The 25,945-nt window shown below is 35.6% G+C and overlaps 2 protein-coding genes across 3 annotated transcripts in view; one reads left to right on the plus strand and one right to left on the minus strand.

Moving 5' to 3' along the window:
- The window catches only part of LOC123532148 (DNA mismatch repair protein Mlh1-like), a 260,143-nt gene that overhangs the window by 139,388 nt on the left and 94,810 nt on the right, over positions 1–25,945 (plus strand). The window lies entirely within an intron of this gene.
- LOC123532149 (melanocortin receptor 4-like) lies at positions 1,366–16,349 on the minus strand. 2 transcript variants are annotated; one of them, XM_053518407.1, is made up of 2 exons: positions 16,086–16,349; positions 1,366–3,674 (listed from the first exon to the last, which is right to left on the minus strand). In XM_053518407.1, exon 2 carries the CDS (start codon positions 3,656–3,658, stop codon positions 2,219–2,221), a length of 1,440 nt encoding a protein of 479 aa, XP_053374382.1. In that variant the 5' UTR covers positions 3,659–3,674; positions 16,086–16,349; the 3' UTR covers positions 1,366–2,218. The 2 variants fall into 2 exon arrangements, with proteins under 2 accessions (XP_053374382.1, XP_053374383.1); XM_053518408.1 differs by having other exon boundaries at positions 16,020–16,349.

Consider the following 25,945-nt stretch of genomic DNA (forward strand, 5'->3'; position numbering starts at 1 on the left):
GTCTGTAAAAAATATTTGATTTCATAAGTAAAGTATCAATACATGTCTTATATACATTTTCAGTACAAAAAATAAATGGATTAGTTCCCCTTTTTTCCCATAAATATTTGCATTGTATGCACAAGCGTTGAAAATGTGCAGAAAAAGAGTTAATTTTTTGCTTGCATTTGATTTTACAATGGCGATTTATCCACGGATGTATTTATCACTACAAATAAAATAAAAAAAATTGATTAATCTTTTCTTTTCTCAATCGGCTATTTTGATTAAAAAGTTAAATAAATCGGGAAGCGCTAGATGAAATGATGGGATTCATTCATGTTTGATTTTATACCTGTTTTGGTCCGTGAATGCTTTTTTAAGTTCATGTCATATAGTATTAAAAAATTTCTTTCTTTCAAAATCGGCTTCATTCTACATACACGTTCAAGTTTGAAAAAATGCAAAAGTTTTACCTTTGAAATGGCCGGGAATATAATTTTCATACACATATTGATTGCATCCCGTATTTGAAATATATATAAATTATTTAAATCCCGTATTTCCGGCATATACTGGAAATATACGGAGTTGTATACCCCAAACATATACGGACATATACGTCCCCTATTTTCGAAATATACAAATTATTTAAATCCCCTATTTCCTGCATATACGGGAAATATACAGATTTGTATACGAAGAATATACGGGAAATTTAATCTCTGTATTTTCGAAATATACAAACTATACACGGAAATATACGGAGTAGTATACAAAGAATATACGGGAAATATAAGTCCCATATTTTCAAAATATACAAATTATTTAAATCCCGTATTTCTGGCATATACGGGAATAAAACGGAGGTGTATACCAAGCATATACGGGACAAAATATATCCCGTATTTTTGAAATATAAAATTATTTAAATCCCGTATTTCCGGCATATACGGGAAATATACGGAGTTGTATACAAAGAATATACGGGAAAAATTTTAAACCCTGTATTTCGAAATATACAAAAATATACATATTCTGTATATCCAGAATATACGGGAAATTACGGGGTTTTATATGAAACATATAAAGGGAAATATATGTCCCGTACTTTCGTAATTTTACGGATTTATGTTTTCCGTACACCAGACATATAATGGGAATATATGGTGTTGTAAACGATCAGAATAACCCTTTTTAGAATTTTCCCCTATTTCAATAATATACGGGGTATCGTATTTCTAGAATTCCGTTTTTTCAATAGTATACGAAATCCGTATTTTTTTTAGTATACGGACTTTTAAATATTCAAGCCCCGTACACGCCCATATTTTAGTTTTCCCGTATTTCTTCCCGTTTTGGGTAATTTTATGGGATCCCGTACACTCCCGTATATTAACTCTTTTTTCGCAGTGTCAATGGCCACAAAAAAAGTCAAATTGCCCCTCTTTGTACTTTGTACCATAGTAACAAAACTATTCAAGAAAACAATATTAGCGTTTTAGAAACCGGTCTTTTAGAATATTATTTAAGTTATTTTCAATATCCATAGAAAAAAGCCATGAACTTTACAAAATGATCAAGTGATATCAGTTACTATTAAATAATAAATTTTCTCAGTGGACTAATTTTTATGGATCTCTGGGTTGATTCAGTCCACAAAATATAATCCTAATGAACAAGCAAAATGGCCATTATGTTTATCTTCAAAGTTTGAAATTCATGAATTCATATAGCCCCGCAAAATAGTCGTTTTAATCAAAACCACATATTTTTTGCCTGTGAAATTAAACAATTTTATAGTATTTCCAAATTCTTGGAATATGTTCTTGCAGTAAAAAAGTTTAAAAAAAAGATTATAAAGATTTTATATGACTGCCTATGACAGGGTTTCCCAAACCAGAGGATCGGTGTGGGATGGAAAACCGAGGGCTGGCAAGTTTATTTATGCATGCTGTCCTGAGGGTAGGGGAAACACCTGCCTTACTCAGGCAGACATGTTAGATAATTTTTCTTGCCTACTTTTAATATAACTGCAACATTTTCAAAGATATTGTAAATTAAAAATTGCTCAAGTGTATGACATCAAATTATGACAGCACTATGCCCATGTGTAGCTCATCTTTTCCATAGAGAAAAAATAAGTTGATCTCCTACCCAAATAACGTTGTCTTTTCCCACTAGGTAGGTAAGAAACAAGAATACAAGGGACTGATACCCTGGTGTTCTGAAAAATAGTCTATAAATTCTGTCCAGTTTTGTCATGCTTCGGATTCAGAGGATCCGTTTCATTCATTTCCGGCAAATCTTCAATAATACTGTCCATTGTGTTGTGTACGTAAGCAAAAGCAGTGTCTGTTTCCTCTGTATTAGCAACATTATTGTTTACAGTTTCTTTTTCATTCTTTCGAACATCATCACTGTTTATGTTGTTTACTTGACTAGTATTTTTATCACTGGCTTTAACATTGTCGGTATTAGTATTGTTATAATTTCCATTTCTGTTTCCGCAGCTTTTGTTTGTATCATTACGTCTTTCTAATATGAATGCAGCTTCATCTGATTTTCCTTCAAATTCTTTTCCAAACACTTTGTCATGAAAGCTGTCAGGACTGCTAACGGTGTCATTCATAATTGTGGGGTCTGTATCTCTGCGATATGATGTAAATGACAAGTGATGGTGTCGGAATTCTTCCTCATTTCTGGAAGATCGGTAGTTTGGACACAACTTGTAAAAAACAACTTTGTATCCACGTTGAACTTCGCAGAGACGAATCGCATAAATTAACGGGTCTGCCAAGGAGTTCACTTGTAGAATCAGAAACAGTACGTCGTTCGCAAGTGTGAATTTATCAATATGCATCATTACAAAAAACATATCCGTTTTGATTTTCATATACATGTAGATTTGAAAGATTCCTGCGGGAGCCCAGAATAACGTGAACGTCCCTATAATCAACATTGTTGTAACAATTGCTTTGTAGCTATGCATTTCGTCTTGGTGCATCATTCTGTCACGTTTCATGAGTGTTTTAACAAGAATGTAAATTCTCATATAGATTACCACAATTGCAAGAAGCACGAAAAATATCAGGCCTATAATGATTAGCTCCATGTCAAACTCGTCTGCTGAAACCATCATGCAGAGAGGTTGATCTTTATGAGATGTTGTAAATCCGACAATCAGTTCGATCAGGCCTGTAGTCACACTGAATAGCCAAATGAATACAATGAGACAGTTTCCACGGAAGTTTGACATAAAGCGTCGATAATGAAGCGGCTTCATGATTGCTAAATAATGGTCAATTGCCATCACTAACAAATTGATAAGTGTTGCCAGAAGAGCAATGTCAAGCATCAGACGTTTTGTCATTTTTGTACAATCATCCCATGATGAAAATATATACATTAAGTTATGTGAAAGAATGGCGACTAGAATTAGGCTATCGGAAATTCCGAGACTGATGATGAGTTTCGAGTGTGTAGACTGTCCGTGTGGAATGTGTGCTGTTGCCATTATTGACAGACAGTTCGCAATGAGACCAAGTATACAGATAATTAGAGAAGTAACTTCGATTGGTTTTGTGAAAATTTCGATAGCTTTATCAGCCATGCTCATCTTGGCGTACATCCCATGTTGTGATGTAAGCACATATACATCAGTAGTGTTTGATTCCATGTTGACATTAGGCAGCCTGAAATTACATCAGAAATCATTGGTTAAAGATATAAAAAAGAGTTTACATACTTGTTGGTCAGTCAGATTTTGGACATGTTGTATTAGTAGAGTTGTTTAAACCACTTGGAGGTACAAATTTTGAAGTAAATTAACTTAATTGGACGTTGAGTAAATAGTTTTGACCACTGACTGGCAAGTCATTTAATAAGTGTTTTATTACAGAACAGCAGAGACAAATTTTCATAACTTTTTTCATCAAGTCCAGTAAAATTTGAATTTTACCTGACAAATTTCCTTTTTTTAAATATTGCATTAAATGGCCACCTGCTGTATTCAACCAACAGTCAGTTTTTTCATTCCCAAATGTATCTTCTGTTGGACATGCTATACCTGTTTTCTACTCAGTTGGACAAATTTTATAGATAGGTATTTTACTTCATACAGAAACTGTTTGTAACTACCTGTAGTAGGTGGTCAATTGTCTTAAGAAACACTTTGGTCTTTTTCACTGGCTGGTTTACACAGGTTTGACTTTAAACAGTTCTCAGTCACAAAGTACTGACATCAAAAGCAATTTTGTTGCCCACAGACAATTGTAATTTTACACCTGTAAGCCAAAAGTATAATAGAATAATAGATCAGAAACCATTTTCAGTTTTCAGGTCACTGTGACCTTGACCTATCAACTCCAGAAACATTAGGATCATCTGTTGGCCACAGGCAACAATTCTGAGTTTAAAAGTAGTGACCTTGACCATTGACCTTTTGCCCTATGAAATTATATATATAGGGTTTATCTACTTCAGGCAATCATCCTGTGGAGTTTGAAGGTAGTAGGCAGAAGGTTATTGAGACAATTTTCAATTTTGAAGTCAATGTGATGTTAACCTTTGACCAACTTACCCCAAAACGAAAACTAAGGGTCCTACTTGGCAATCATCTTAAGAGGTTTAATGACTTTAGTCCAAAGGGTTCTTTAGTTATTGAGAAGAAACCACTTTTAGTCTCAAGGTCACAGTGTCCTTGATCTTTGACCTACTGATCACCCCAAACAGTAGTTTTGTCCACAGACCACAGGCGGTGACATAAAAAAAAGTAAAATGGCTGTCTCCATGTTCAGGCATTTTCTTAAATTTTCAAGTTGCTGTACCTTTTATGATATTGATCAGTTTATTAGTGTTATGAATTGATTGCTGGATGGGGCTTTAATATTATTATGCCTCCTTCGAAGAAGGAAGGGTATATTGTTTTGCAGATATCGGTCGGTAGGTCCGTAGACCAAGCGGTTTCTGGATGATAATCCAAGAACGCTTGGGCCTAGGATCATGAAAGTTAATACTGATGTTGGTCACGACCAGTAGATGACCCTATTTGATTTTGAGGTCAGTAGGTCAAAGGTCAAGGTAACAGTGACCTGGAACAGTTAAACGTTTTCTGGATGATAACTCAAGCTAGAACTCTTGAGCCTAGGATAGGGAAGTTGGTCATGACCAGTAGATGACCGCTATTGATTTGAGATCAGCAGGTCAAAGGTTAAGGTAACAGTAACCCGGAACAGTTAAATGGTTTCCGGATGATAACTCAAGAACGCTTGGGCCTAGGATCATGAAAGTTGATAGGGAGGTTGGTCTTGACCAGCAGATGACCTCTAATGATTTTTAGGTCAGTAGGTCAAAGGTCAAGATCACAGTGACCCGAAACAGTTAAACCATTTCCATACAATAACTTGCAATAACTTGAGAGTGCTTGGGCCTAGGAAGCTTTATAGGGAGATTGATCATGACCAGCAGATGTCCCCTATTGATTTTGAGGTCAGTAGGTCAAAGGTCAAGGTCACATTGACCCAGAACAGTAGAACTTTTTTTTGCCAAATAACAAGAGAATGATTTGGTTTAAGGTCACATTTGATAAGGTGGTCATTTATGACTGGAAAATGACCCAAAATGATTGATTTGAGGTCAGTATGTCAAACGTCCAGTGCACAGTGACCAAGTAATTTCTGTTTCTTGTGCAGCCAGTTACTGAATGCATCAAGAGGGCATTTCGTGTTCTACGAGCTCTTGTTCAGGTTAACCTTGTGATCTGGATAAAACCGATCATGTAATTAATTTAAGGTAATGCGCCCTTAATTACATTTTGCAAATGATGTTGGATTATGTATTCTCCTAATGTTATTTCAGCATTCTGTGGCTTCTAATATAAGAGGGGCGTTCAATATGTAATGTTACTCCGTATGTTACAGTTCCGTAACCGCTTGTTATTTTTAGATGCGGTTTTTGGCACCTTATAGAGCAGTTTATTTGGAATGCAATGCTATATAAATCATAAAAATCGGTAGATTCAAGGTAAAAATATAATCATTTGAGTGAGGTGTACTCGGGTATACTCGGCAATTTTATGTCCAAAATATTGAGATTGTAATATGCAATTCCTTGATTCTGTTATTCAACACTAGAACTATAGTTCAAATTTCAGCTTAAACAGATAAAACAATTCATGATCTTCACAATAATATTTGAAAACTAAAATAAAAAAGTTTATAACAGTATTAAATTGAGAGTGTATATTTTTACTCGAAAAATTATAAGTTGAGTACAATAAGCCTTGTCAGGTGTGATAATCATCATTTAAAAAATCTTGTATGGTAAGTTGATGCTAGTATTCTTACTTCTCGATTGCGAAACTAGTTCTTACCACTTTGATTAATCGCTCTCAATACCCATTCCTGATGGAATCAACATCGAGTTTAGATATTTTTAGTTGTGTTGTAAAATTAAAAATGCAATAAATAGTTTAAAACAAACGCAAACTCATCACAAATTGCTGTACCTCGTAGAAAAATGATAGAATTTTGTGATTTTACAAGTTATTATATTTTTCTGAGACTCTGAATGCATAGGACAAACCTAAATTTTAATTAATGTCCAGTATACCTGAGTACACCTCACTAAAATGATTATATTTGTACCCCCCGACGACAAAGTTGTAAGGGTGGGTATACTGGTTTCAGGTTGTCTGTCTGTCTGTCCGTAGACACAATCTTGTGCGCACCATCTCTCCTCATCCCCTTGACACAATTTAATGAAACTTCACACAAGTGATCAGTAACAACAGCAGTTGTGCATGGGGCATGTTAGGTTCTTTCAACGACAAAAATTGCAGAGTTATGGGACTTTGTTTCTTGTTAACATACAGTCTGCATATGCAGTCTTTTGTGCGCCTAATCTTTCGAACCCTTGCACACAATTTAATGAAATTTCACACAAGTGATCAGTACCAACCCTAGTTGTGCATGGTGCATGTTACGTTCTTTTAGATAAATATTCTGCATAGTTATGGGACTTTGTTTTTTGTTACTAAACTGTATACATACAGTCTATATCCATACAGTCAACATAATTATGCAATCTTGTGTGCGTCAAATTGCAATGTACTGTGTCAGTGCATGCGGGGGGTACATTCATCACCTTTAGTGATAGCTCTAGTTTTACTTTGAACATGTCGATTTTTATAATTTGTATAGCATTGTGTTCCCAATACATTGCTCTATAATGTGCCGAAAACCACATCTAAATATAACCAACTACATACGGAGTAACATTACATACTGAACGCCCCTCGTAGCTCATACAAACAGCCAGTCTTATATATATATCTTACACATCTTATGGAAATTGCCATAATTAATGTCATTATGGGTCAGGGACTTAATTAAATCCATTCTACCCTAAGGAAATTGCTCTTGAAGATGAAATCCATGATTTACATAATGTTTTTACATTTCTGCATGGTGCATGTTTATATTCAAAACAGTTGTGTTTTGTTTTTTGTTGTTGTTTTTTTAAGTAGGCTATTTTATTTACAGAAGTTCTTGTATTTATACACTTTGGGGATTGGAAAATTTAAATATTTGATGTTATTTACAAGAAACTTTGATTTTGATTTGCATTCAAATGGATTTTTTTTGTTAGATATGGTAAAATCTAAATCAAATTGAAATAAATATTGAAACTTCTCAAGATTCTTTACTACTGTTAACAAAATGATGTATTCCTGAAATCAGTTATTATTTTTAGTTGATTTATATTGAAGGACAAAATGCCATGTAAGAATCAAACTTGCTACCTCTAGCTTTGAAGTCAGATGCTTATAGTTGGGAGGCCACGGTAGCTAGACAAAAATATATGGTGTGGGCCTAAAATGCTTAGTGTGAGCTATTGTTTTATATGTCGGTCTTTTTTTGTTGTGCATCATCCGTCTTGCATCATTAACTGTTTGAAGAATATCATGTGCATTGGCGTCAGCATTACAATTTGGTAAAATTTCATGTATAAGCTGGTATCTTAGTAACCGTTTGTGGAAGTGGTTTGAAACTAGTAGGGATCGACTGATGGCCATGCAAGGTATTGACTTCAAACTTGGCATGTAGGTAAGTTGCTATAAGACGATGTAAAGAGAACATGAACGGGTCAGTAAGTAAAAGGTCAAGGTCACAAATTGAACTCAGGGTCAGGAGCATTAAACTTATTAACCATTCAAGGTATTGACTTCAAACTTGGCATGTAGGTAAGTTGCTATAAAACAAAGTAAAGAGAACATGAACAGGTCAGTAAGTCAAAGGTCAAGGTCACAAATTGAGCTCAAGGGTCAGGAGCATAAAACTTATTAACCATTCAAGGTATTGACTTCAAACTTGGCATGTAGGTAAGTTGCTATAAAACGAAGTAAAGAGAACATGAACGGGTCTGTAAGTCAAAGGTCAAGGTCACAAATTGAGCTCAAGGGTCAGGAGCATAAAACTTATTAACCATTCAAGGTATTGACTTCAAACTTGGCATGTAGGTAAGTTGCTATAAAACGAAGTAAAGAGAACATGAACGGGTCTGTAAGTCAAAGGTCAAGGTCACAAATTGAGCTCAAGGGTCAGGAGCATAAAACTTATTAACCATTCAAGGTATTGAGTTCAAACTTGGCATGTAGGTAAGTTGCTATAAAACGAAGTAAAGAGAACATGAACGGGTCTGTAAGTCAAGGTCAAGGTCACAAATTGAGTCAAGGGTCAGGAGCATAAAACTTATTAACCATTCAAGGTATTGACTTCAAACTTGGCATGTAGGTAAATTGCTATAAAACGAAGTAAAGAGAACATGAACGGGTCTGTAAGTCAAAGGTCAAGGTCACAAATTGAGCTCAAGGGTCAGGAGCATAAAACTTATTAACCATTCAAGGTATTGACTTCAAACTTGGGATGTAGATAGGTGGTGACGAGATAATGTGCAGAGTGCATAAACCAGGGTGGTAGGTTAAAGGTCAAGTTCACAGCATGCTTGGTGGAGCCCTTGTTGACAAGCTTTATTTTTTGTTTCCTGGATAAATGACGAAATGTCATGAGGCATGCAAAACTATCTAAATTGACTTAGTAAACAAAAGTGTAAATAAATCATGGTTCTGTTTTGTGAATAAATACTGGAACCTTTGTATTTACTTCTAACTTTGCCATTTTAAATCTAACTTTTTTGTAACAGAATTCTCAAGTTCATCTTGTTTGGTCCTGTTCTTTAGAAATGCAATGAATTAGAAAATGATAATCTATAACTTTCCAGCTTTGAATACAAATAGAATCTTGTCATGCTATGGTATGAATATTGAAGGCAGACAAAAATGTCATCATAAGGCTTTTTGCCAGAAAAATATAAGAAATATTCTATTAGTTGAAAGATGCTGTGTTAGCAGTTTTCTTAGCTCTACTGTACAGAGTATATGGAGAGCTATCCTACTCAACCTAGACTGGCATCAGTCCTTAGAGTCCTTCAAAACATATCTCTACTATATAATCCTCTTTAATAGCACTTTCTTGAAAAATTTACAATATCTCTTTATTTCTGACTCTTTAAGATGAGCCTTAGGAGAGAAAATGGTTTTCTGAGAAAATATCTGTGAGCGTCAGTATGAAGAAAGAAATCAACATTTTTACAAAGTATTTGGTCTCAACAGAGGTTGTAAGTCTATGCGCCCTTCTGCATCCACACTTTGGTTAAAGATCTGATGCACTTTTAATTTATCTCTGTACTTACTTGATTGATTTGCTTCAAACTTAAAATAGTTGTCATCACCCACATCATACAACACAGTGGTCATAACTTTTAGTGCATTTTCACTCTATCTCAGTTATTATGTCTCCCACCACACAGTGGTGTGGGAGACATATTGATTTACTCCAGTCTGTGTGTGTGTGTGTGTGTGTGTGTCTGTCTGTGTGTGTGTCACAAAGCTTGTCCGCACTCTTAAGTCGAACATTTCTCATCTGATTTTTACCAAACTTAAACAAAATGTGTTTGACCATAAGATTTCGGCAAAGTTCAATAACTAGCCAAATCGGTCCAGGCGTATTGGAGTTGTGGCCCTTGAATTACCAAAAATCGGCCTTTTTACTCTTGTCTGCACTCTAAGTCGAACATTTCTCATCCAATCTTCATCAAACTTGAACAAAATGTGTTTGACCATGAGAACTCTATCAAGTCTGCTCAAATAATTCACCTTGGCCCCTTTTAGGGGCACCCAGAGGTAAAAATAGAAAAACCTGTAAATGACTTCTTCTCATGAACTGCTTGATTGATCTTCATCAAACTTGGTCTGTAGCATCATTATAAAGTCCTCTCCAAAATTTGTTCAAATGACTCCTTTTAGGTGTCAATAAAGCTGAAAATTATTATTAAGAAGTACCTTTTAAACAGCTTCTTTTCATGAACATATGGATGGATCTTCATCAAACTTATCTGTAGCATTATTATATGGTCTCTACCATTTGTTCAAATGGAGATACTTGGCTCCTATTAGGGGCTGTTAAAGCTAACAAGAGGGCCAAGATGGCCCTAGGTCGCTCACCTAAGAAACACTCCATAACAGTGTAAAACATGTTTGACCTAGTGATTTCATGGAAACAAATATTCTGACCAATTTTCATTAAGATTGGACCAAAAAATTGGTCTCTTGTGATAAAACAAGCATTTTCTTAGACATGACCTAGGTTTTGACCCTAGATGACCCATGTTCAAACTCGACCTAGATTTTATCAAGGCAATCATTCTGACCAAAATTCATGAAGATCAACTGAAAAATACAGCCTCTATCACATACAGAAGTTTTTTTCTTTGATTTGACCAAGTGACCTAGTTTTTGACCTCAGATGACCCATATTCAAATTCGACCTAGATTTCATTAAGGCAATCAACCTGACCAAATTTCATAAAAATCAATTAAAAAAAACAGTCTCTATCGCATACACAAGATTTTTCTTTAGTTTGACCTAGTGACCTAGTTTTTGACCTCAGATAACCCATATTCAAAATTGACCTAGATTTCATCAAGGCAATCATTCTGACCAAAATTCATGAAGATCAATTGAAAATACATCCTCTATTGCATACACAAGGTTTGTTTATTTTTATTTGACCTAGTGACCTAGTTTTTTACCCCAGATGACACATTTTCGAACTCGGCCTAGATTTTATCAAGGTAATCATTCTGGCTAAATTTCATGAAGATCAGTTGAAAAATACAGCCTCTATTGCATACACAAGGTTTTTCTTTGATTTGACCTAGTGACCTAGTTTTTGACCCCAGATGACCCATTTTCGAACTTGGTCTAAATTTCATCAAGGTAATCATTCTGACCAAAATTCATGAAGATCAATTGAAAAATTTACCGCCTCTATCGCATACACAAGGTTTTTCTTTGATTTGACCTAGTGACCTAGTTTTTGACCCGAGATGATCCATTTTCGAACTCGGCCTAAATTTTATCAAGGCAATCATTCTGACCAAAATTCATGAAGATCAATTGAAAAATACAGCCTCTATCGCATACACAAAGTTTTTCTTTGATTTGCCCTAGTGACCTAGTTTTTGACCCAAGATGACCCATTTTCGAATTCGGCCTAGATTTCATAAAGGTTATCATTCTGACCATATTAATGAAGAAGAATTGAAAAATACAGCTCTATCGCATACACAAGGTTTTTCTTTGATTTGACCTAGTGACCTAGTTTTTGACCCGAGATGACCCATTTTCGAACTCCGCTTAGATTTCATCAAGGTTATCATTCTGACCAATATTCATGAAGATTAATTGAAAAATACCGCCTCTATCGCATACACAAGGTTTTTCTTTGATTTGACCTAGTGACCTAGTTTTTGACCCGAGATGACCATTTTCGAACTCGGCCTAGATTTCATCAAAGTTATCATTCTGACCAATATTCATGAAGATTAAATGAAAAATACAGCCTCTATCGCATACACAAGGTTTTTCTTTGATTTGACCTAGTGACCTAGTTTTTGACCCGAGATGACCCATTTTCGAACTCGGCCTAGATTTCATCAAGGTTATCATTCTGACCAATATTCATGAAGATTAATTGAAAAATACAGCCTCTATCGCATACACAAGCTAAATGTTGACAGACGACGGACGACAGACGACGGACGACAGACGCCGGACATCGAGCGATCAGAAAAACTCACCTGAGCATTGCTCAGGTGAGCTAAAAATGGAAATGCCTTTAAATGACTTGTTTTCATAAATTGCTTTGATAGGGCTTCATCAAACTTGATTTGTAGCATCCTCTACCAGCTTTGTTCAACTGGGACTGTTAGAACTAAAAATAAAAATACCTTTAAATGACTTCTTGAGAAAATGATAAAATTTCAAAAACGAGCAGCTCGCATTACTCTTGTGCACCATCTGACCCAGACTTTTCCAAGAATTAAAATGGATAAAATTTAATGATAGAGTTGAATACAAAAAGGCTATTTTAATTTACAAATCGTTAAATGAAGAAAACTCACCATGCCATGCTACATGAAAGGAAAATTAAGTTTGCCCCCCTCACCCACTGGGGGAGACCTATTGTTTTTACCCTGTCTGTCCTTCCGTCCGTCCGTCCGTCACACTTTATTTCCAATCAATAACTGGAGAACCATTTGACCTAGAACCTTCAAACTTTATAGGGTGACAGGGCTTATGGAATAGAAGACCCCTATTGTTTTTGGGGTCACTCCATCAAAGGTCAGGGTCACAGGGGCCTGAATATGGAAAAGCATTTCCAATCAATAACTTGAGAACCACATGACCCAGAATGTTGAAACTTCATAGGCTGATTGATCATGCAGAGTAGATGACCCTTATTGTTTTTGGAGTCACTCGATCAAAGGTCAAGGTCACAAGGCCTGAACATGGAAATCCATTTCCGGTCAATTACTTGAGAACCATTTGATCTAGAACCTTCAAACTTTATAGGGTGATAGGACTTACAGAGTAGATGACCCCTATTGATTTTGGGATCACTCCATCAAAGGTCAAGGTCACAGGGGGCTGAACATAGAAAACTCCAGAGTTACGGCCCCTTAAAGGGCCAAAATTTGCTATTTTTGGCTTGTGAACATGATAAGGACCACATTTTGCAATCAACTTTAACAAAACTTGCACACAACTTGTATTGGCATAATATCTCGGTTCCTTTCGAAAACTAGCCAGATCCCAATATGGGTTCCCGAGTTATGGTCCCTTAAAGGGCCAAAATTTGCTATTTTGGCTTGTGAACACGATAAGAGACAACATTTTGCAATCAACTTTAATCAAACTTGCGTAATATCTCAGTTCCTTTCGAAAACTGGCCAGATCCCATCATGGGTTCCAGAGTTATGGCCCCTTAAAGGGCCAAAATTTGCTATTTTGGCTTTTGCAGCCATATAGAGACTTCATTTATGGTCTGATTTGATACAAACTTGCAAAATATCTTCAACAACAATAAATCTTGGATTCCATGAGGAATTTGTCAGATCCAATCATAGGTTCCAGAGTTAAGGCCCCTGATTGACCCATAAAAGAGACAAAATTTGTTAATTTTTACCTTGTGAACATGATAGAAGTGACATTTTATATTTGATTTTAACCACACTTACACACAACTTAAGTCACAATAAGGTCTCAGTTCCTTTCGAAAACCAGCTAGATTCCTTCAAGGGTTCTGGAGTTACTGCCCCTGAAAGGCGCAAAATTTTCTAATTTGGCCCTTTCAGCCATATAGAAGTTTCATTTATGCTTTTATTATGTCTCCCATCACACAGTGGTGTGGGAGACATATTGATTTACTCCAGTCTGTGTGTGTGTGTGTCTGTCACAAAGCTTGTCCGCACTCTAAGTCGAACATTTCTCATCCAATTTTCACCAAACTTGAACAAAATGTGTTTGACCCTAAGAGCTCAGCCAAGTTCGATAACTAGCCAAATTGGTCCAGGCGTCTTGGAGTTATGGCCCTTGAATTACCAAAAATTGGCCTTTTTACTCTTGTCCGCACTCTAATTCAAACATTTCTCATTGATCTTCACCAAATTTGAACAAAATGTGTTTGACCATGAGACCTCGGCCAAGTTCGATAACTAGCCAAATCGGTCCAGGCATTTTGTAGTTACGGCCCTTGAATTATCAAAAAATTGGCAGTTTTACTCTTATCCGCACTCTAAGTAAAAACATTTCTCATCCGATCTTCATCAAACTTGAACAAAATGTGTTTGACCATGAGACCTCGGCCAGGTTTGATAACTAGCCAAATCAGTCTAGGCATTTTGGAGTTACGGCCCTTGAAATACCGAAAAATCCGCCTTTTTACTCTTGTCTGCTCTCTAAATCCAACATTTCTCATCCGATCTTCACTAAACTTGAACAAATGCGTTTGGCCATAAGACCTTAGCCAAGTTCGATAACTAGCCAAATCCACCCAAGCACTTTTGATTTATGGCCGTTAGATTACTGATTGGATCCACTCATGCAGACCATATAATTGGATCCACTCGTCTAAACCATCTAATTAAGAAACTAGACATTTTACATAGGGGCAGTAATGTGGGAGACATGCGCTTTTCTCAAAAGCATCTCTAGTTTGATACAAACTTGCACAGAATGATTATCTTGATGATTTCTAGGCCTGGATCGAAACTAGGTCATGTTGGGTCAAAAACTAGGTCATCAGGTCAAATCAAAGGAAAAGCTTGTAAACAACCTAGAGGCCACATTTATGACCCAATTTTCATGGAACTTGGTCAGAATGTTTATCTTGATGATTCTAAGGCTAAGTGCGAAACTAGATCATATGGGGTCAAAAACTAGGTCACCCCTTCAAATCAAAGGAAAAGCTTGTTAACATTCTTGTTCATTTGATGTGCATGAAACTTGGTCAGAATGTTTGTGTGCATGAAATATCGGATGAATTTTTGTCTGGATCATGTAGGGTCAAAAACTAGGTCACCAGGTCAAATCAAAGAATAAGCTTGTTTACACTCAAGAGGCCATGTTTTTTGGTCCAATCTTAATGAAAATTTGTCAGAATATTTGTCTCCATGAAATCATTAGGTAAAACATGTTTACACTGTTATTGTGTGTTACTCAGGTCTGTTATTGTGTGTTACTCAGGTAAGCTAAATTATTTTTATGTCAAAAAATGAATACAAATAAGGGGGTTATGCCTTTAGAGCATCAGTAAGTTGATTTCTAACATCACTGACCATGTTTAAAGCATAAAAAGTGCAGTTTTGTAACTTTTTGTTAAAAAGTTGAAAAAAACATTCTCCAAGGCGGGCATAAAAACATTTAGGGTCGGGCCAAAAATTTAGGGTAGATCTGGATACTGGAAATAAACAATCTTTTTTTTTTACGCCTGATATAAGGCCATAAATTCCAAGCCATCATATACACAAATTGTTGTTTAGGGGAAATCCGCATAAATCACGTGTGACCTTCATGACCGTACATATTTAAAAATATTTAGGTGTTTATAATGGTTGTTATTTTTAGAACGAGGAAAGTTCTGTGCACTGGCCAGTTGCAAGTAGTTTTCCTAGTAATTTTTCTTGACGTAGCGTCATGCATAGGTAGGAAAAAACCCTGGTGTCTTTGGTTGCAAATTACTCGATAAATTTTAATAGTAACCACATGATGTTTTACGTTGAAATCCCATACTTTGCATGAGTAAACATCTGGAATTTGTTTCTTTAGGAAAAGAATAAAAAATAAAGCAACTGATAATGAGACATGTGAATATACGTTTTTGTTCAAATGGCCGATAATCGAGAATATATGTATCTATCCAGTAATTGATAGACACGGGTCAATATGTATCTGTTTGGTAATCGATAGATATGGGGATAAACGTTACGTATCGGTGTGGTAAATGCTTAAATGACTTCTACTCATGAACCGCACTTCACCATAAAGACCAGCTCCCTGTGTATAGGTTAAATTTGGTTTTAAAAAGGATTGTACAGTTATTTTGGACATATCATATAAATATAAATACCATCTCACCATGTACATAGTTTTCACAGAGCTTCAGTATTTTCTTAAAGGTTTCCAGAAATTGCAATCTCTCACCTTTATGTCATTATATTCCATGTTTTTTTTTTATAGATCTGTTGTGTTCTTTAAACAAAAACACCTTTAACATCACTTGAATAGAAGTAATAATAATTCTAAATTTTCACTCATTTTTTAGGTGATTTCTTTCTTCTATTTCTCATAGTTTGCTTGGTGAAAACATAGGTCCATTTAATATATGTCTATTTCTTATTTAATATATTGCACAGATATATATAGTACAATAAAAATACATGCTGCCCTGATCACAAATAGATACATTATTTCTTGAGGCCATACTTATATTAATATCAAGGTCATCTTATTATGTCCTGTCAACATCAGTGTTACTGTATATTCCCAAATAAACACCTGGTTCCTTCTGGAGTCAGCAAGGCCATTGCATTTTTTTCTTTTTTTAATTTCATGAGCCGTTAAATTAAAAGTTGCCTTTTGGATATATAAAAAAATGTGTTATTTTCATAGATGAAAACTTCTAAAGGCATCTTATTCACATGTTTTAGGTGACTTTTTTCTCGTCAAAGTCAATAAAATTGGGATACAGTAAATATCAACAATGATTCAAACTTATTGACATGTGATTTTTAGCTCAACTTTTCAAAGAAAAAGTAGAGCTATTGCACTTGCCGTGATTGGTTAAAGTTTTTGATAAAGTCAAATATATCTGTTACTATCAAAGCTTTTGACTTGAAACCTAAAATAGTTATTAACTATCAAAGTCTACACCAGGAGAAACAATTCCCATAACTCTGATTTGAATTTTGACAGAGTTATGCCCCTTTTTAACTTAGAATTTTTTTGTTAAAGTTTTTGATAAAGTCAGATTTCTCTGTTGCTATCAAAGCTTTTGACTTGAAACCTAAAATAGTTATTTACTATCAAAGTCTACACCAGGAGAAACAATTCCCATAACTCTGATTTGAATTTTGACAGAGTTTTGCCCCTTTTTAATTTAGAATGCTTTGGTTAAACTTTTATAAAGTGTTTACTGGCAAAGCTCTAATTCAGAGTCAAGCACTGAGAAAAGTCGAACGCCCTATCATCAGACTGCTCTTGTTGCAGCATATTCTTAAAATAATACCTTTGCAGGAGGGAGTAAACTGTTTCAATATTTTAGAAATTGTTTGTTTGTTTTGGGTTTAACACCGTTTTTCAACAGTATTTCAGACATGTAACATCGGGCTGTTAACCTGTATGTGGAATAATTTAACGAGGATGTAGCCCTAGTGAATTTTTCCAGTGACATATAACCGATTTTGAGTATATTAATTTAGGTAAAACACAATTTTGCTATATTACATTATTTCGATTCTAATAAGCCCAGGGTGGGTGGGGGGCCTTAATCTAAAACAGTAGATAAAATATAGTACCGCTCTTTCTTGGTCGCAACAAAAACATTGACGTCAGTGCATGTTAACATGATGTCATATCAGCGTAGGCGTGTTTTAACAGAAACAAGCATATAAGAATGAATTTTTAAGCATCATACACTTATACAATCTGACTAAAGTACATCTCCAATTAACGCTACGCACATTGGATCTGAAGACATGCTATTGATAGCCTCGTTCTGATGACCCTTCTGTTAGCCAATCAGAGCTTTACTTACAACATTTTGTATGTGAAAGTAGAAGTTTAAAAAATCTATATTTAGCCTGGTTTTTTCATATTTACAATTCTTATGACGACCACATCGCGACAACGCCTTCGTGTTTTGAGAGAAATCATATGTCATGGTACGGACTTGGTCACGTAAGGTGTCAGACAGCCGTTTAGCTCAGTCGGTAGGGCACTCGCCCTGTATGTGAGGGGTCCTGGGTTCAAGCCCAGTGGCAAAAATCAATATTTAGCTAGGTGAGTTTTTGTGATCACTCAATGTCTGGCGTCTGTTTGTCATCATTTAGCTTGTGTATGTGATGGAGGCTGTATTTTTCAACTGATCTTCATGAAATTTTGTCAGAATGATTACCTTGATGAAATCTAGGCCGAGTTTGAAAATGGGTCATCTGGGGTCAAAAACTAGGTCACTAGATCAAATCAAAGAAAAACCTTGTGTATGCGATAGAGGCTGTATTTTTAAATTAATCTTCATGAATTTTGGTTAGAATGATTGCCTAGATGAAATTTAGGTCAAGTCCAAATATGGAACATCAGGGATCAAAAATTAGGTCACTAGGTCAAATCAAAGAAAAACCTTGTGTATGCGATAGAGACTGTATTTTTTAATTGATCTTCAAGAAATTTGGTCAGAATGATTGCATTGATGAAATCTAGGTCAAGTTCGAATATGGGCCATCTGGGTTCAAAAAGTAGGTCATTAGGTCAAATCAAATAAAAACCTTGTGTATGTGATAGAGGCTGTATTTTTCAATTGATCTTCATGAAATTTTGTCAGAATGATTGCCTTGATGAAATCTAAGTCAAGTTCGAATATTGGTCATCTGGATTCAAAAACTAGGTCACTAGGTCAGATCAACGCAAAACCTTGTGTATGCAATAGGGGCTGCTTTTTACACTGGATTTTCATGAAATTTAGTCAGAATGGTTGCCTTGATGAAATCTAGGTCAAGTTCAAATATGGGTTGTCTAGGGTCAAAAACTAGGTCACTAGGTCAAATCAAAGAAAAACCTTGTGTATGCGATACAGGCTGTATTTTTCAATTGATCTTCATGAAATTTGGTCAGAATGATAGCCTTGATGAAATCTAGGTCAAGTTCGAATATAATCATCTTGGGTCAAAAACTAGGTCATTAGGTCAAATCAAAGAAAATACTTGTTTATACTCAAGGTTTTTGCTTCAATTTTAATGATAATTGGTCAGAATATTTGTTTCCATGAAATCACTAGGTCAAACATGTTTACACTGTTATAGTGTATTTTTTCAGGTGAGCGACCTAGGGCCATCTTGGCCCTCTTATTTTTTTTAGTAAATAGGGAAGTTGGGTGGAGTCAGGTATGTTTATATAAAGCTATATGGTAAATGTCCTTGTTCAACATAAAATGCAAACATGTCTCATTTGACCTGTATGCAAAAGGTCAATTGAGGTATAATTGCATACACCTTTGTTATTAAAAGTGTGTACCTATATAATATAATGATACCAGTGTTTTTTTCCAATTTTAGAAAATACTTTTCATTAGGTCAGTGCAAATATTGGGTAAATTCTCCTGTATGTTAATGCAGATCACTTAGATTACATTTTATTGGAAAATTAAAATAATGATTCATGAATTCTACAAAAAAACATCGTTGAAATCTATGATGAAAAGTCTAGAACCTGCTTTAGTCAAATTCAGCTGTGCTTTTGTAATCATGATTTGAGCCGTGCCATGGGAAAACCAACATAGTGGGTTTGCGACCAGCATGGATCCAGACCAGCCTGCGCATCCGCGCAGTCTGGTCAGGATCCATGCTGTTCGCTAACAGTTTCTCTATTTGTAATAGGCTTTGAAAGCGAACAGCATGGATCTTGACCAGACTGCGCGGATGCGCAGGCTGGTCTGGATCCTTGCTGGTCGCATACCCACTATGTGGGTTTTCTCATGGCACGGCTCATTTATGCTTTATGCATTTTAACCAGGTTTTCAAAAAAAAGAAATCTGGTTATTAGATTGGTGTTCGTCAACTTTTGGTTTCCACTCAATAACTGGAGTTAGGAAATGAAAATTGGTATATAGATAGCTTGCATAGAGATGGAGTTTGGGATTGCATGTGAGGTCACTAGGGTCCAAGTCAAGGTCACTGTCGCTATAAATAGAAGGGAAAAAAAGTGTTTCTGCACAATGACTTCAGTTTGCATTGATGTTGAAAATAAACTTGGCCTATGGGTAGCTTTTAGACAAATCAAGGTTTGGATTATATATGGGGTCAGTTTGGTCAAGTTCAAGGTCAGCATAACTAATCTTCATACTTTGAAAATTCCACCATGGCGCAGTGGTTACTAAAAATAGATTTTTTTCTCAATCATTAAAAAGGTGGCCTCAGGTTTATAGTTTTAGTTTGGACTTACTTACTGTCCCAAACTTGGTGTACAGCAAACTTATCCGAAGACTTAGCTCTGGATGATATTTGGAATCACTGTTACTAAAAATAGAAAAATGGTTCCTGCTCAATACCTATAGTTTGGAATGAGATAACTTAATTAGCCCTTACCATGCCGGACACGATTGATTCTGCCTTTGCGACCAGTGTAGACCAAGATCAGTCTGCACATCCATGCAGTCTGATCATGGTCTGCGCTGTTTGCTATTCAGTCAGTAAATTTTCAGTAAACACCCCTTCAAATGCTAAATGGTACTGCCCAAATTGGAAGATGGACCAGTCCATTATAGAAATATAGCATATGGTAAAGGTTAGTCTGCTGAGTTTGAAAGTTACTCTGTGGCACAAAGCTGAAGAGCTCTTTTGTGCTGTAGAACAGATGGGCATGGTTCAAGTCATAATGCCATTGGGTCAAGGTCAAGGTCATAGTTACAATAAAAAATAGATTTTTTTTCACTTTGATCATCAGAAAGCTGGTTTTCAGATTATAACTTGAGTTAGGATTGACAGACTGTTGCCAAACTGGATGTATAGCAAGCTTATATTAAAAAATAGAAAAATGGTTTCTGCTCAGAATCCTTAGTTTGGGTACACCTATTGGCAGCAAACTGTGCTTATAGGTAGCTTTTATCAAAGAATCATAAATTACATATGTGTCAAAGTATGTCGGTGACTGGGGATTCAGATGTCGGAAGACAATGGTAAGATCTGGGCATCTCAGTTCAGTGTCCTATTTCAATATATCAAAATATGAACAATTTTTATTTGTTCCAGGAAGGCATATGAAATGCTTTTCATGGCGACAAACATTGAACCACTGGTGATCATGAGCTGATTGTTTGATTTTGTTTGATATAATTTTAAGAGTAAGTTTTCCCCTATATATAATTATGTTTAAAATAAGATGCCTCTAGAGTGTGGTATAAAATCTGCTGGTTGTGTATGATATACATACTTTGGCACCAAATTTGGTCTCACGAGATCAGCAATTGGCACTAAATATCTTCCTATCATACCATTATGTCTGAATTTCTGCTGATGTAGATACATAATTGTTTTCTTCAGAAATTTCCTGTTACAAATTGTCTTGAAGATTTGTTTGCCTATTTAATAGCAACAGAAGACGCACTTTTTAGGGTTATATACAACAGTTTTTGTAGCAACTTTATTTGAAATATTACCCTTATGCTGTCAATTCTTATAACAGTCGTTATAAATTGACTGAGAAAGCAATTATTGGTAGTCATCTCGGAGCGCCTCTCTAATAACAGACCAAAAGTTAGTGGAAATTACCAAAACAAAAATATGAAACTTGTCTCCGAGTAAAATTATAAATGAAAGGGAGGTTTCCCATACAAAGAAAGCAACTAGATCTACATATCACTGTTTCTTGATACTTATTAAATATGTTAAGTTTTTTAATTAAAAATTAATAGTATTTTGTCTACCATATAAATTATGTTTACTACCATTTTGCCTAAAAAAGAACTTTGATATAATCAGGATATGGTGTACATACACTATGATTTCAAGCAACAGACACTAACAAGCACGAAACAACTGTATTCTCTCCACGCTATTTCCTCAGCTAGCCAGGCCAACTCTTTCACAAAATAACATGTGACTTGCTGGATTTAATGATAAAACAATTTTTGCCTTATAGGTTCATTCTATAGGAGAATTTACGAGAAAATTAATATTGGCCACAGGCTACAGCCATGATCAGTATCATTTTATAAATAGTAAATCTTATCACCTTACTAAATGGTAATAATAATATAAAATTAGTTTGCCCTTGGCATCAGAAAGGACAGTAGCAAGAATAAAAAGTGTAAGGCCATCTTGATTTTGACAGTAATGTCAACAAAGGTGAAATTCAATGAGTTATTATGTACTGAATGAGATGTTGAACCATGAAGTTTAATGTAACTGTAATTAATGTTTCTATTTATAGACTAGACTACTTGTCTACTCTTACTTTTATCATAAATTTTATTCTCTTGCATTGTGTCCCATGTTGTTCCATTCCCTGAATGGTCCCTTTCCATATCAGATACAGATATCGTGCTGAAACTTACAGTATCTTTGTAGGATTATAAGACAAGTTTGTATTCAGATTCCTATAACCCTTTCTTTTGTTTTGACAAAATTATCTCCCTTTTCTCTATGAAAATTTCCCAAATTTCTTTCCTATTCATGCATCTGATTGAAACTTCACACAAAAATTTAATTTCATAACATTAGTTTACATTATAAAGCTCCATAACTCTTCCTTTTATTTGATAAAGTTATTCCCCTTTTTATACGCCTGAAAGGATGTATTATGTTACACCCCCGGTGTCCGTCTGTCAGTCCGTCCGTTAGCATTTTCATGTCCGATCTGTAACTCTTGAACCCCTTGAAGGATTTCAAAGAAACTTGACACAAATGTTCACAACACTGAGACGACGTGCAGAGCGCATGTTTTGGATGTCTCGCTTCACGGTCAAGGTCACACTTAGGGGTCAAAGGTCATATCAGTTTGTTTCATGTATGCTCTGTAACTCTTGAACTGGTTGAAGGATTTCAAAGAAACTTGGCACAAGTGTTCACCACACTGAGGCGACATGCAGAGCGCATGTTTTTGATGACACGCTTCAAGGTCAAGGTCACACTTAGGGGTCAAAGGTCATATATGACTGCTTTGTGTGTATTGCTCTGCATTGCAGTGCTCTTGTTTTTATTTGGCAGATCCCTTTTTTGTTTACTTAAAATAAAAAAAAATTTGAATTACTTCCCTTTTTTGTTACTATAAATAGCTTATTTTGAAACTTTTTTATTATTGGCCGTAGGGAAAAACTGAGACCACTTTTCTGTGGTACAACATGGATGGTACATCCTATTTTTAGATGTATTTTGACAGAACTTTACCTGGTAAGAATTTTTTTGTGAACGTATAATTTTTTTTTGAATTTCTTCCTTTTGTTGTTCCTGTCCTTTGGGCTTCAACAGTCAAGTTCTTTAAATTTTGCTCCAGTCCTCTGATGAAACCCTTTGGGGGTATATTGCCCTGCTTGGCGGAGCTCTTGATGAAAATGTGGCAAAATTGATGTTTACTTAGAACATCTCTGAAAACGATGAAGATGCTGCATTGTAACTTTAACAGTGAAAGTATCTTATATGGTCTAATAAATTAATTCCTAGATTATCATCCAAATTTTGTTTAAAAAGAGGGTGGGGGAGAATTTTATTGTTTTAAAAAAAAAAAAAACTGAACGCAGAGGTTCCACTTGACCCAGGAGTAGGGATTTTGACTCTTGAAATTAGCGAAAGTGTACATACAGACTCCTAGGATTTCAGCTGAAGGGTCATTTTTATTAACATGAGATATATTTCAGTTTAAACTGACAAAATCAAGCCTTTTATATTCAGAATGACAGCTATTTATATATAAATGGAATCCCCCAAGTACAAGTCAAGACAAATGGAAAAAACAGAATAAAGTACAGTGAACTTGATATATGGTCCTAGAAAGGACACCACATCACCTAATTTAGTAGCTGGATCCACCTGCCTTTGCGATGAATTAACTTTAGATCAACCAACAATTTAAATGCTTGTATACAGCTGGTTTCACCATGATCATTAGGCACTTTATGATCTAGACTGCCCGTCATTGTATAGGTCCAGTAACTAGTAAGCATTGGGAATAATTGTACCCAAACCAGTCTTTGATAATTATTTCACATTGAAAAATAAGAAAACCATAGTGAAAGTTGTTATTTTACAACAATGCTCTTCAATCGGTGAGCGTGAGTTTAACTTGCGACACACTTTATCATGTTCATTTTGCAGCAGCATTAAAAGCAATATACGGGACCCTTCCGCGGTTTGTACTTTTTTGGTTCCATTTTTTTGTTGAGAAATAAAAAGGTTGGGGCGGCATAAAAAAGAGGAGGCGGGCGGGGATGATAATCTAGCAATTAATATATTATGGCCTAATGAACATTTCCTGTATTATTTCTGAAACTTATTCATGCATTTTATTGAAACTTTACTCAAGCCATCATGAACATATTGTTAATTTGCATGTCAAGTTTCATATCTCTGCTCCATATTTTGACAAAATGATTCCCTTTTTAGCTCACCTGAGCAATGCTCTGGTGAGTTAATGTGATCGCTCGATGTCCGTCATCTGTCAACATTTAGCTTGTGTATGCAATAGAGGCTGTATTTTTCAATTGATCTTCATGAAATTTGGTTAGAATGATTGCCTTGATGAGATCTAGGTCAAGTTCGAAAATGGGTCATTTGGGATCAAAAACTAGGTCACTAGGTCAAATCAAAGAAAAACCTTGTGTATGCAATAGTGACTGCATTTTACACTGGATCTTCATGAGATTTTATCAGAATGTTGTCTGGTTGAAATTCTAGGTCAAGTCCAAATATGGGTCATCTAGGGTCGAAAAACTAGGTAACCCTGTCAAATCAAAGGAAAACCTTGTGTATGCAATAGTGGCTGCATTTTACTCTGGATATTCATGAAATGTGATCAGATTGTTTGTCTTGATGAAATGTAGGTCACGTTCAAATAGGGGTCATCTGGGGGCAAAAACTAGGTCACCCAGTAAAATCAAAGAAAACTTTGTGAATGCAATAGGGGCTACATTTTAGGCAGGATGTTCATGAAATTTTATCAAAATGTTTGCTTTGATGAAATCTAGGTCAAGTTCAGATATGGGTCATCTGGGGTCAAAAACTAGGTCACCTGGTCAAATCAAAGAATAATCTTGTGTATGCTGTAGGGGCTGCAGTTTTCACTGGATCTTCATGAAATTTTATCAGAATGTTTGTTTTGATGAAATCTAAAATCAAAGAAAAACTTTGTGAATGCAATAGGGGCTACATTGTAGGCAGGATGTTCATGAGTTTGCTTTGATGAAATTTAGGTCAATTTCAGATATGGGTCCTGTTGGGTCAAAAACTAGGTCACCTGGTCAAATTAAAGAAATGCCTTGCCTATGCAGAAGGTGTCGCATTTTAAGCAGGATATTCATGAAATTTTATCAGAATGTTTGTTTTGATGAAATCTTGGCCGAGCTCAGATAGGGGTCATCTGAGGTCAAGAACTAGGTCACCCAGTTAAATCAAAGAAAATCTTTTTGAATGCAATAGGGGCTACATTGTAGGCAGGATGTTCATGAAATTTGATTGAAATGTTTGCTTTGATGAAATTTAGGTCAAGTTCAGATATGGGTCATGTTGGGTCAAAAACTAGTTCACCTGGTCAAATCAAAGAAATGCCTTGCCTATGTAAAAGGGGTCGCATTTTAAGTAGGATATTCATTAAATTTGATCAAGCTGTTCTCAGGTGAGCAACATAGGACCATTTGGTCCTCTTGTTTATAGATCTACTTAGAAAATGTAGCAATGTTGTTGTTTTAAATAAAGATCTCTGAAACCAATGAATATATTGCATTTACTTTCTAACAAGATTGTAAGAATCGTAAGGCAAGATCTATAATTCTGACTTTCATTTTGACAGAAATGTTTCCCTGTAACTCTTGAACTGCTCGAAGGATTTTAAAGAAACTTGGCACAAATGTTCAGCGCATCGAGATGACATGCTGAGCGCATGTTTCGGATGGCTCGCTTTAAGGTCAAGGTCATACATAGAGGTCAAACCAATTTCGTATCTGCTCTGTAACTCTTTAACCCCTTGAAGGATTTCGAAGAAACTTGACACAAATGTTCACCACATTGGGACTAAGTGCAGAGCGCATGTTTTGGGTAGCTCACTTCAAGGTTAAGGTCACACTTAGAGATCAAAGCTCA

The sequence above is a fragment of the Mercenaria mercenaria genome, chromosome 11 (genome assembly GCF_021730395.1).
Source record: "Mercenaria mercenaria strain notata chromosome 11, MADL_Memer_1, whole genome shotgun sequence".
Classification (NCBI taxonomy): Eukaryota; Metazoa; Mollusca; class Bivalvia; order Venerida; family Veneridae; genus Mercenaria; species Mercenaria mercenaria.

Excerpts from the sequence above, each read along its gene's own strand:
- LOC123532149 (XM_053518407.1), bottom strand. The coding sequence starts at position 3,658 with ATGGAATCAAACACTACTGATGTATATGTGCTTACATCACAACATGGG.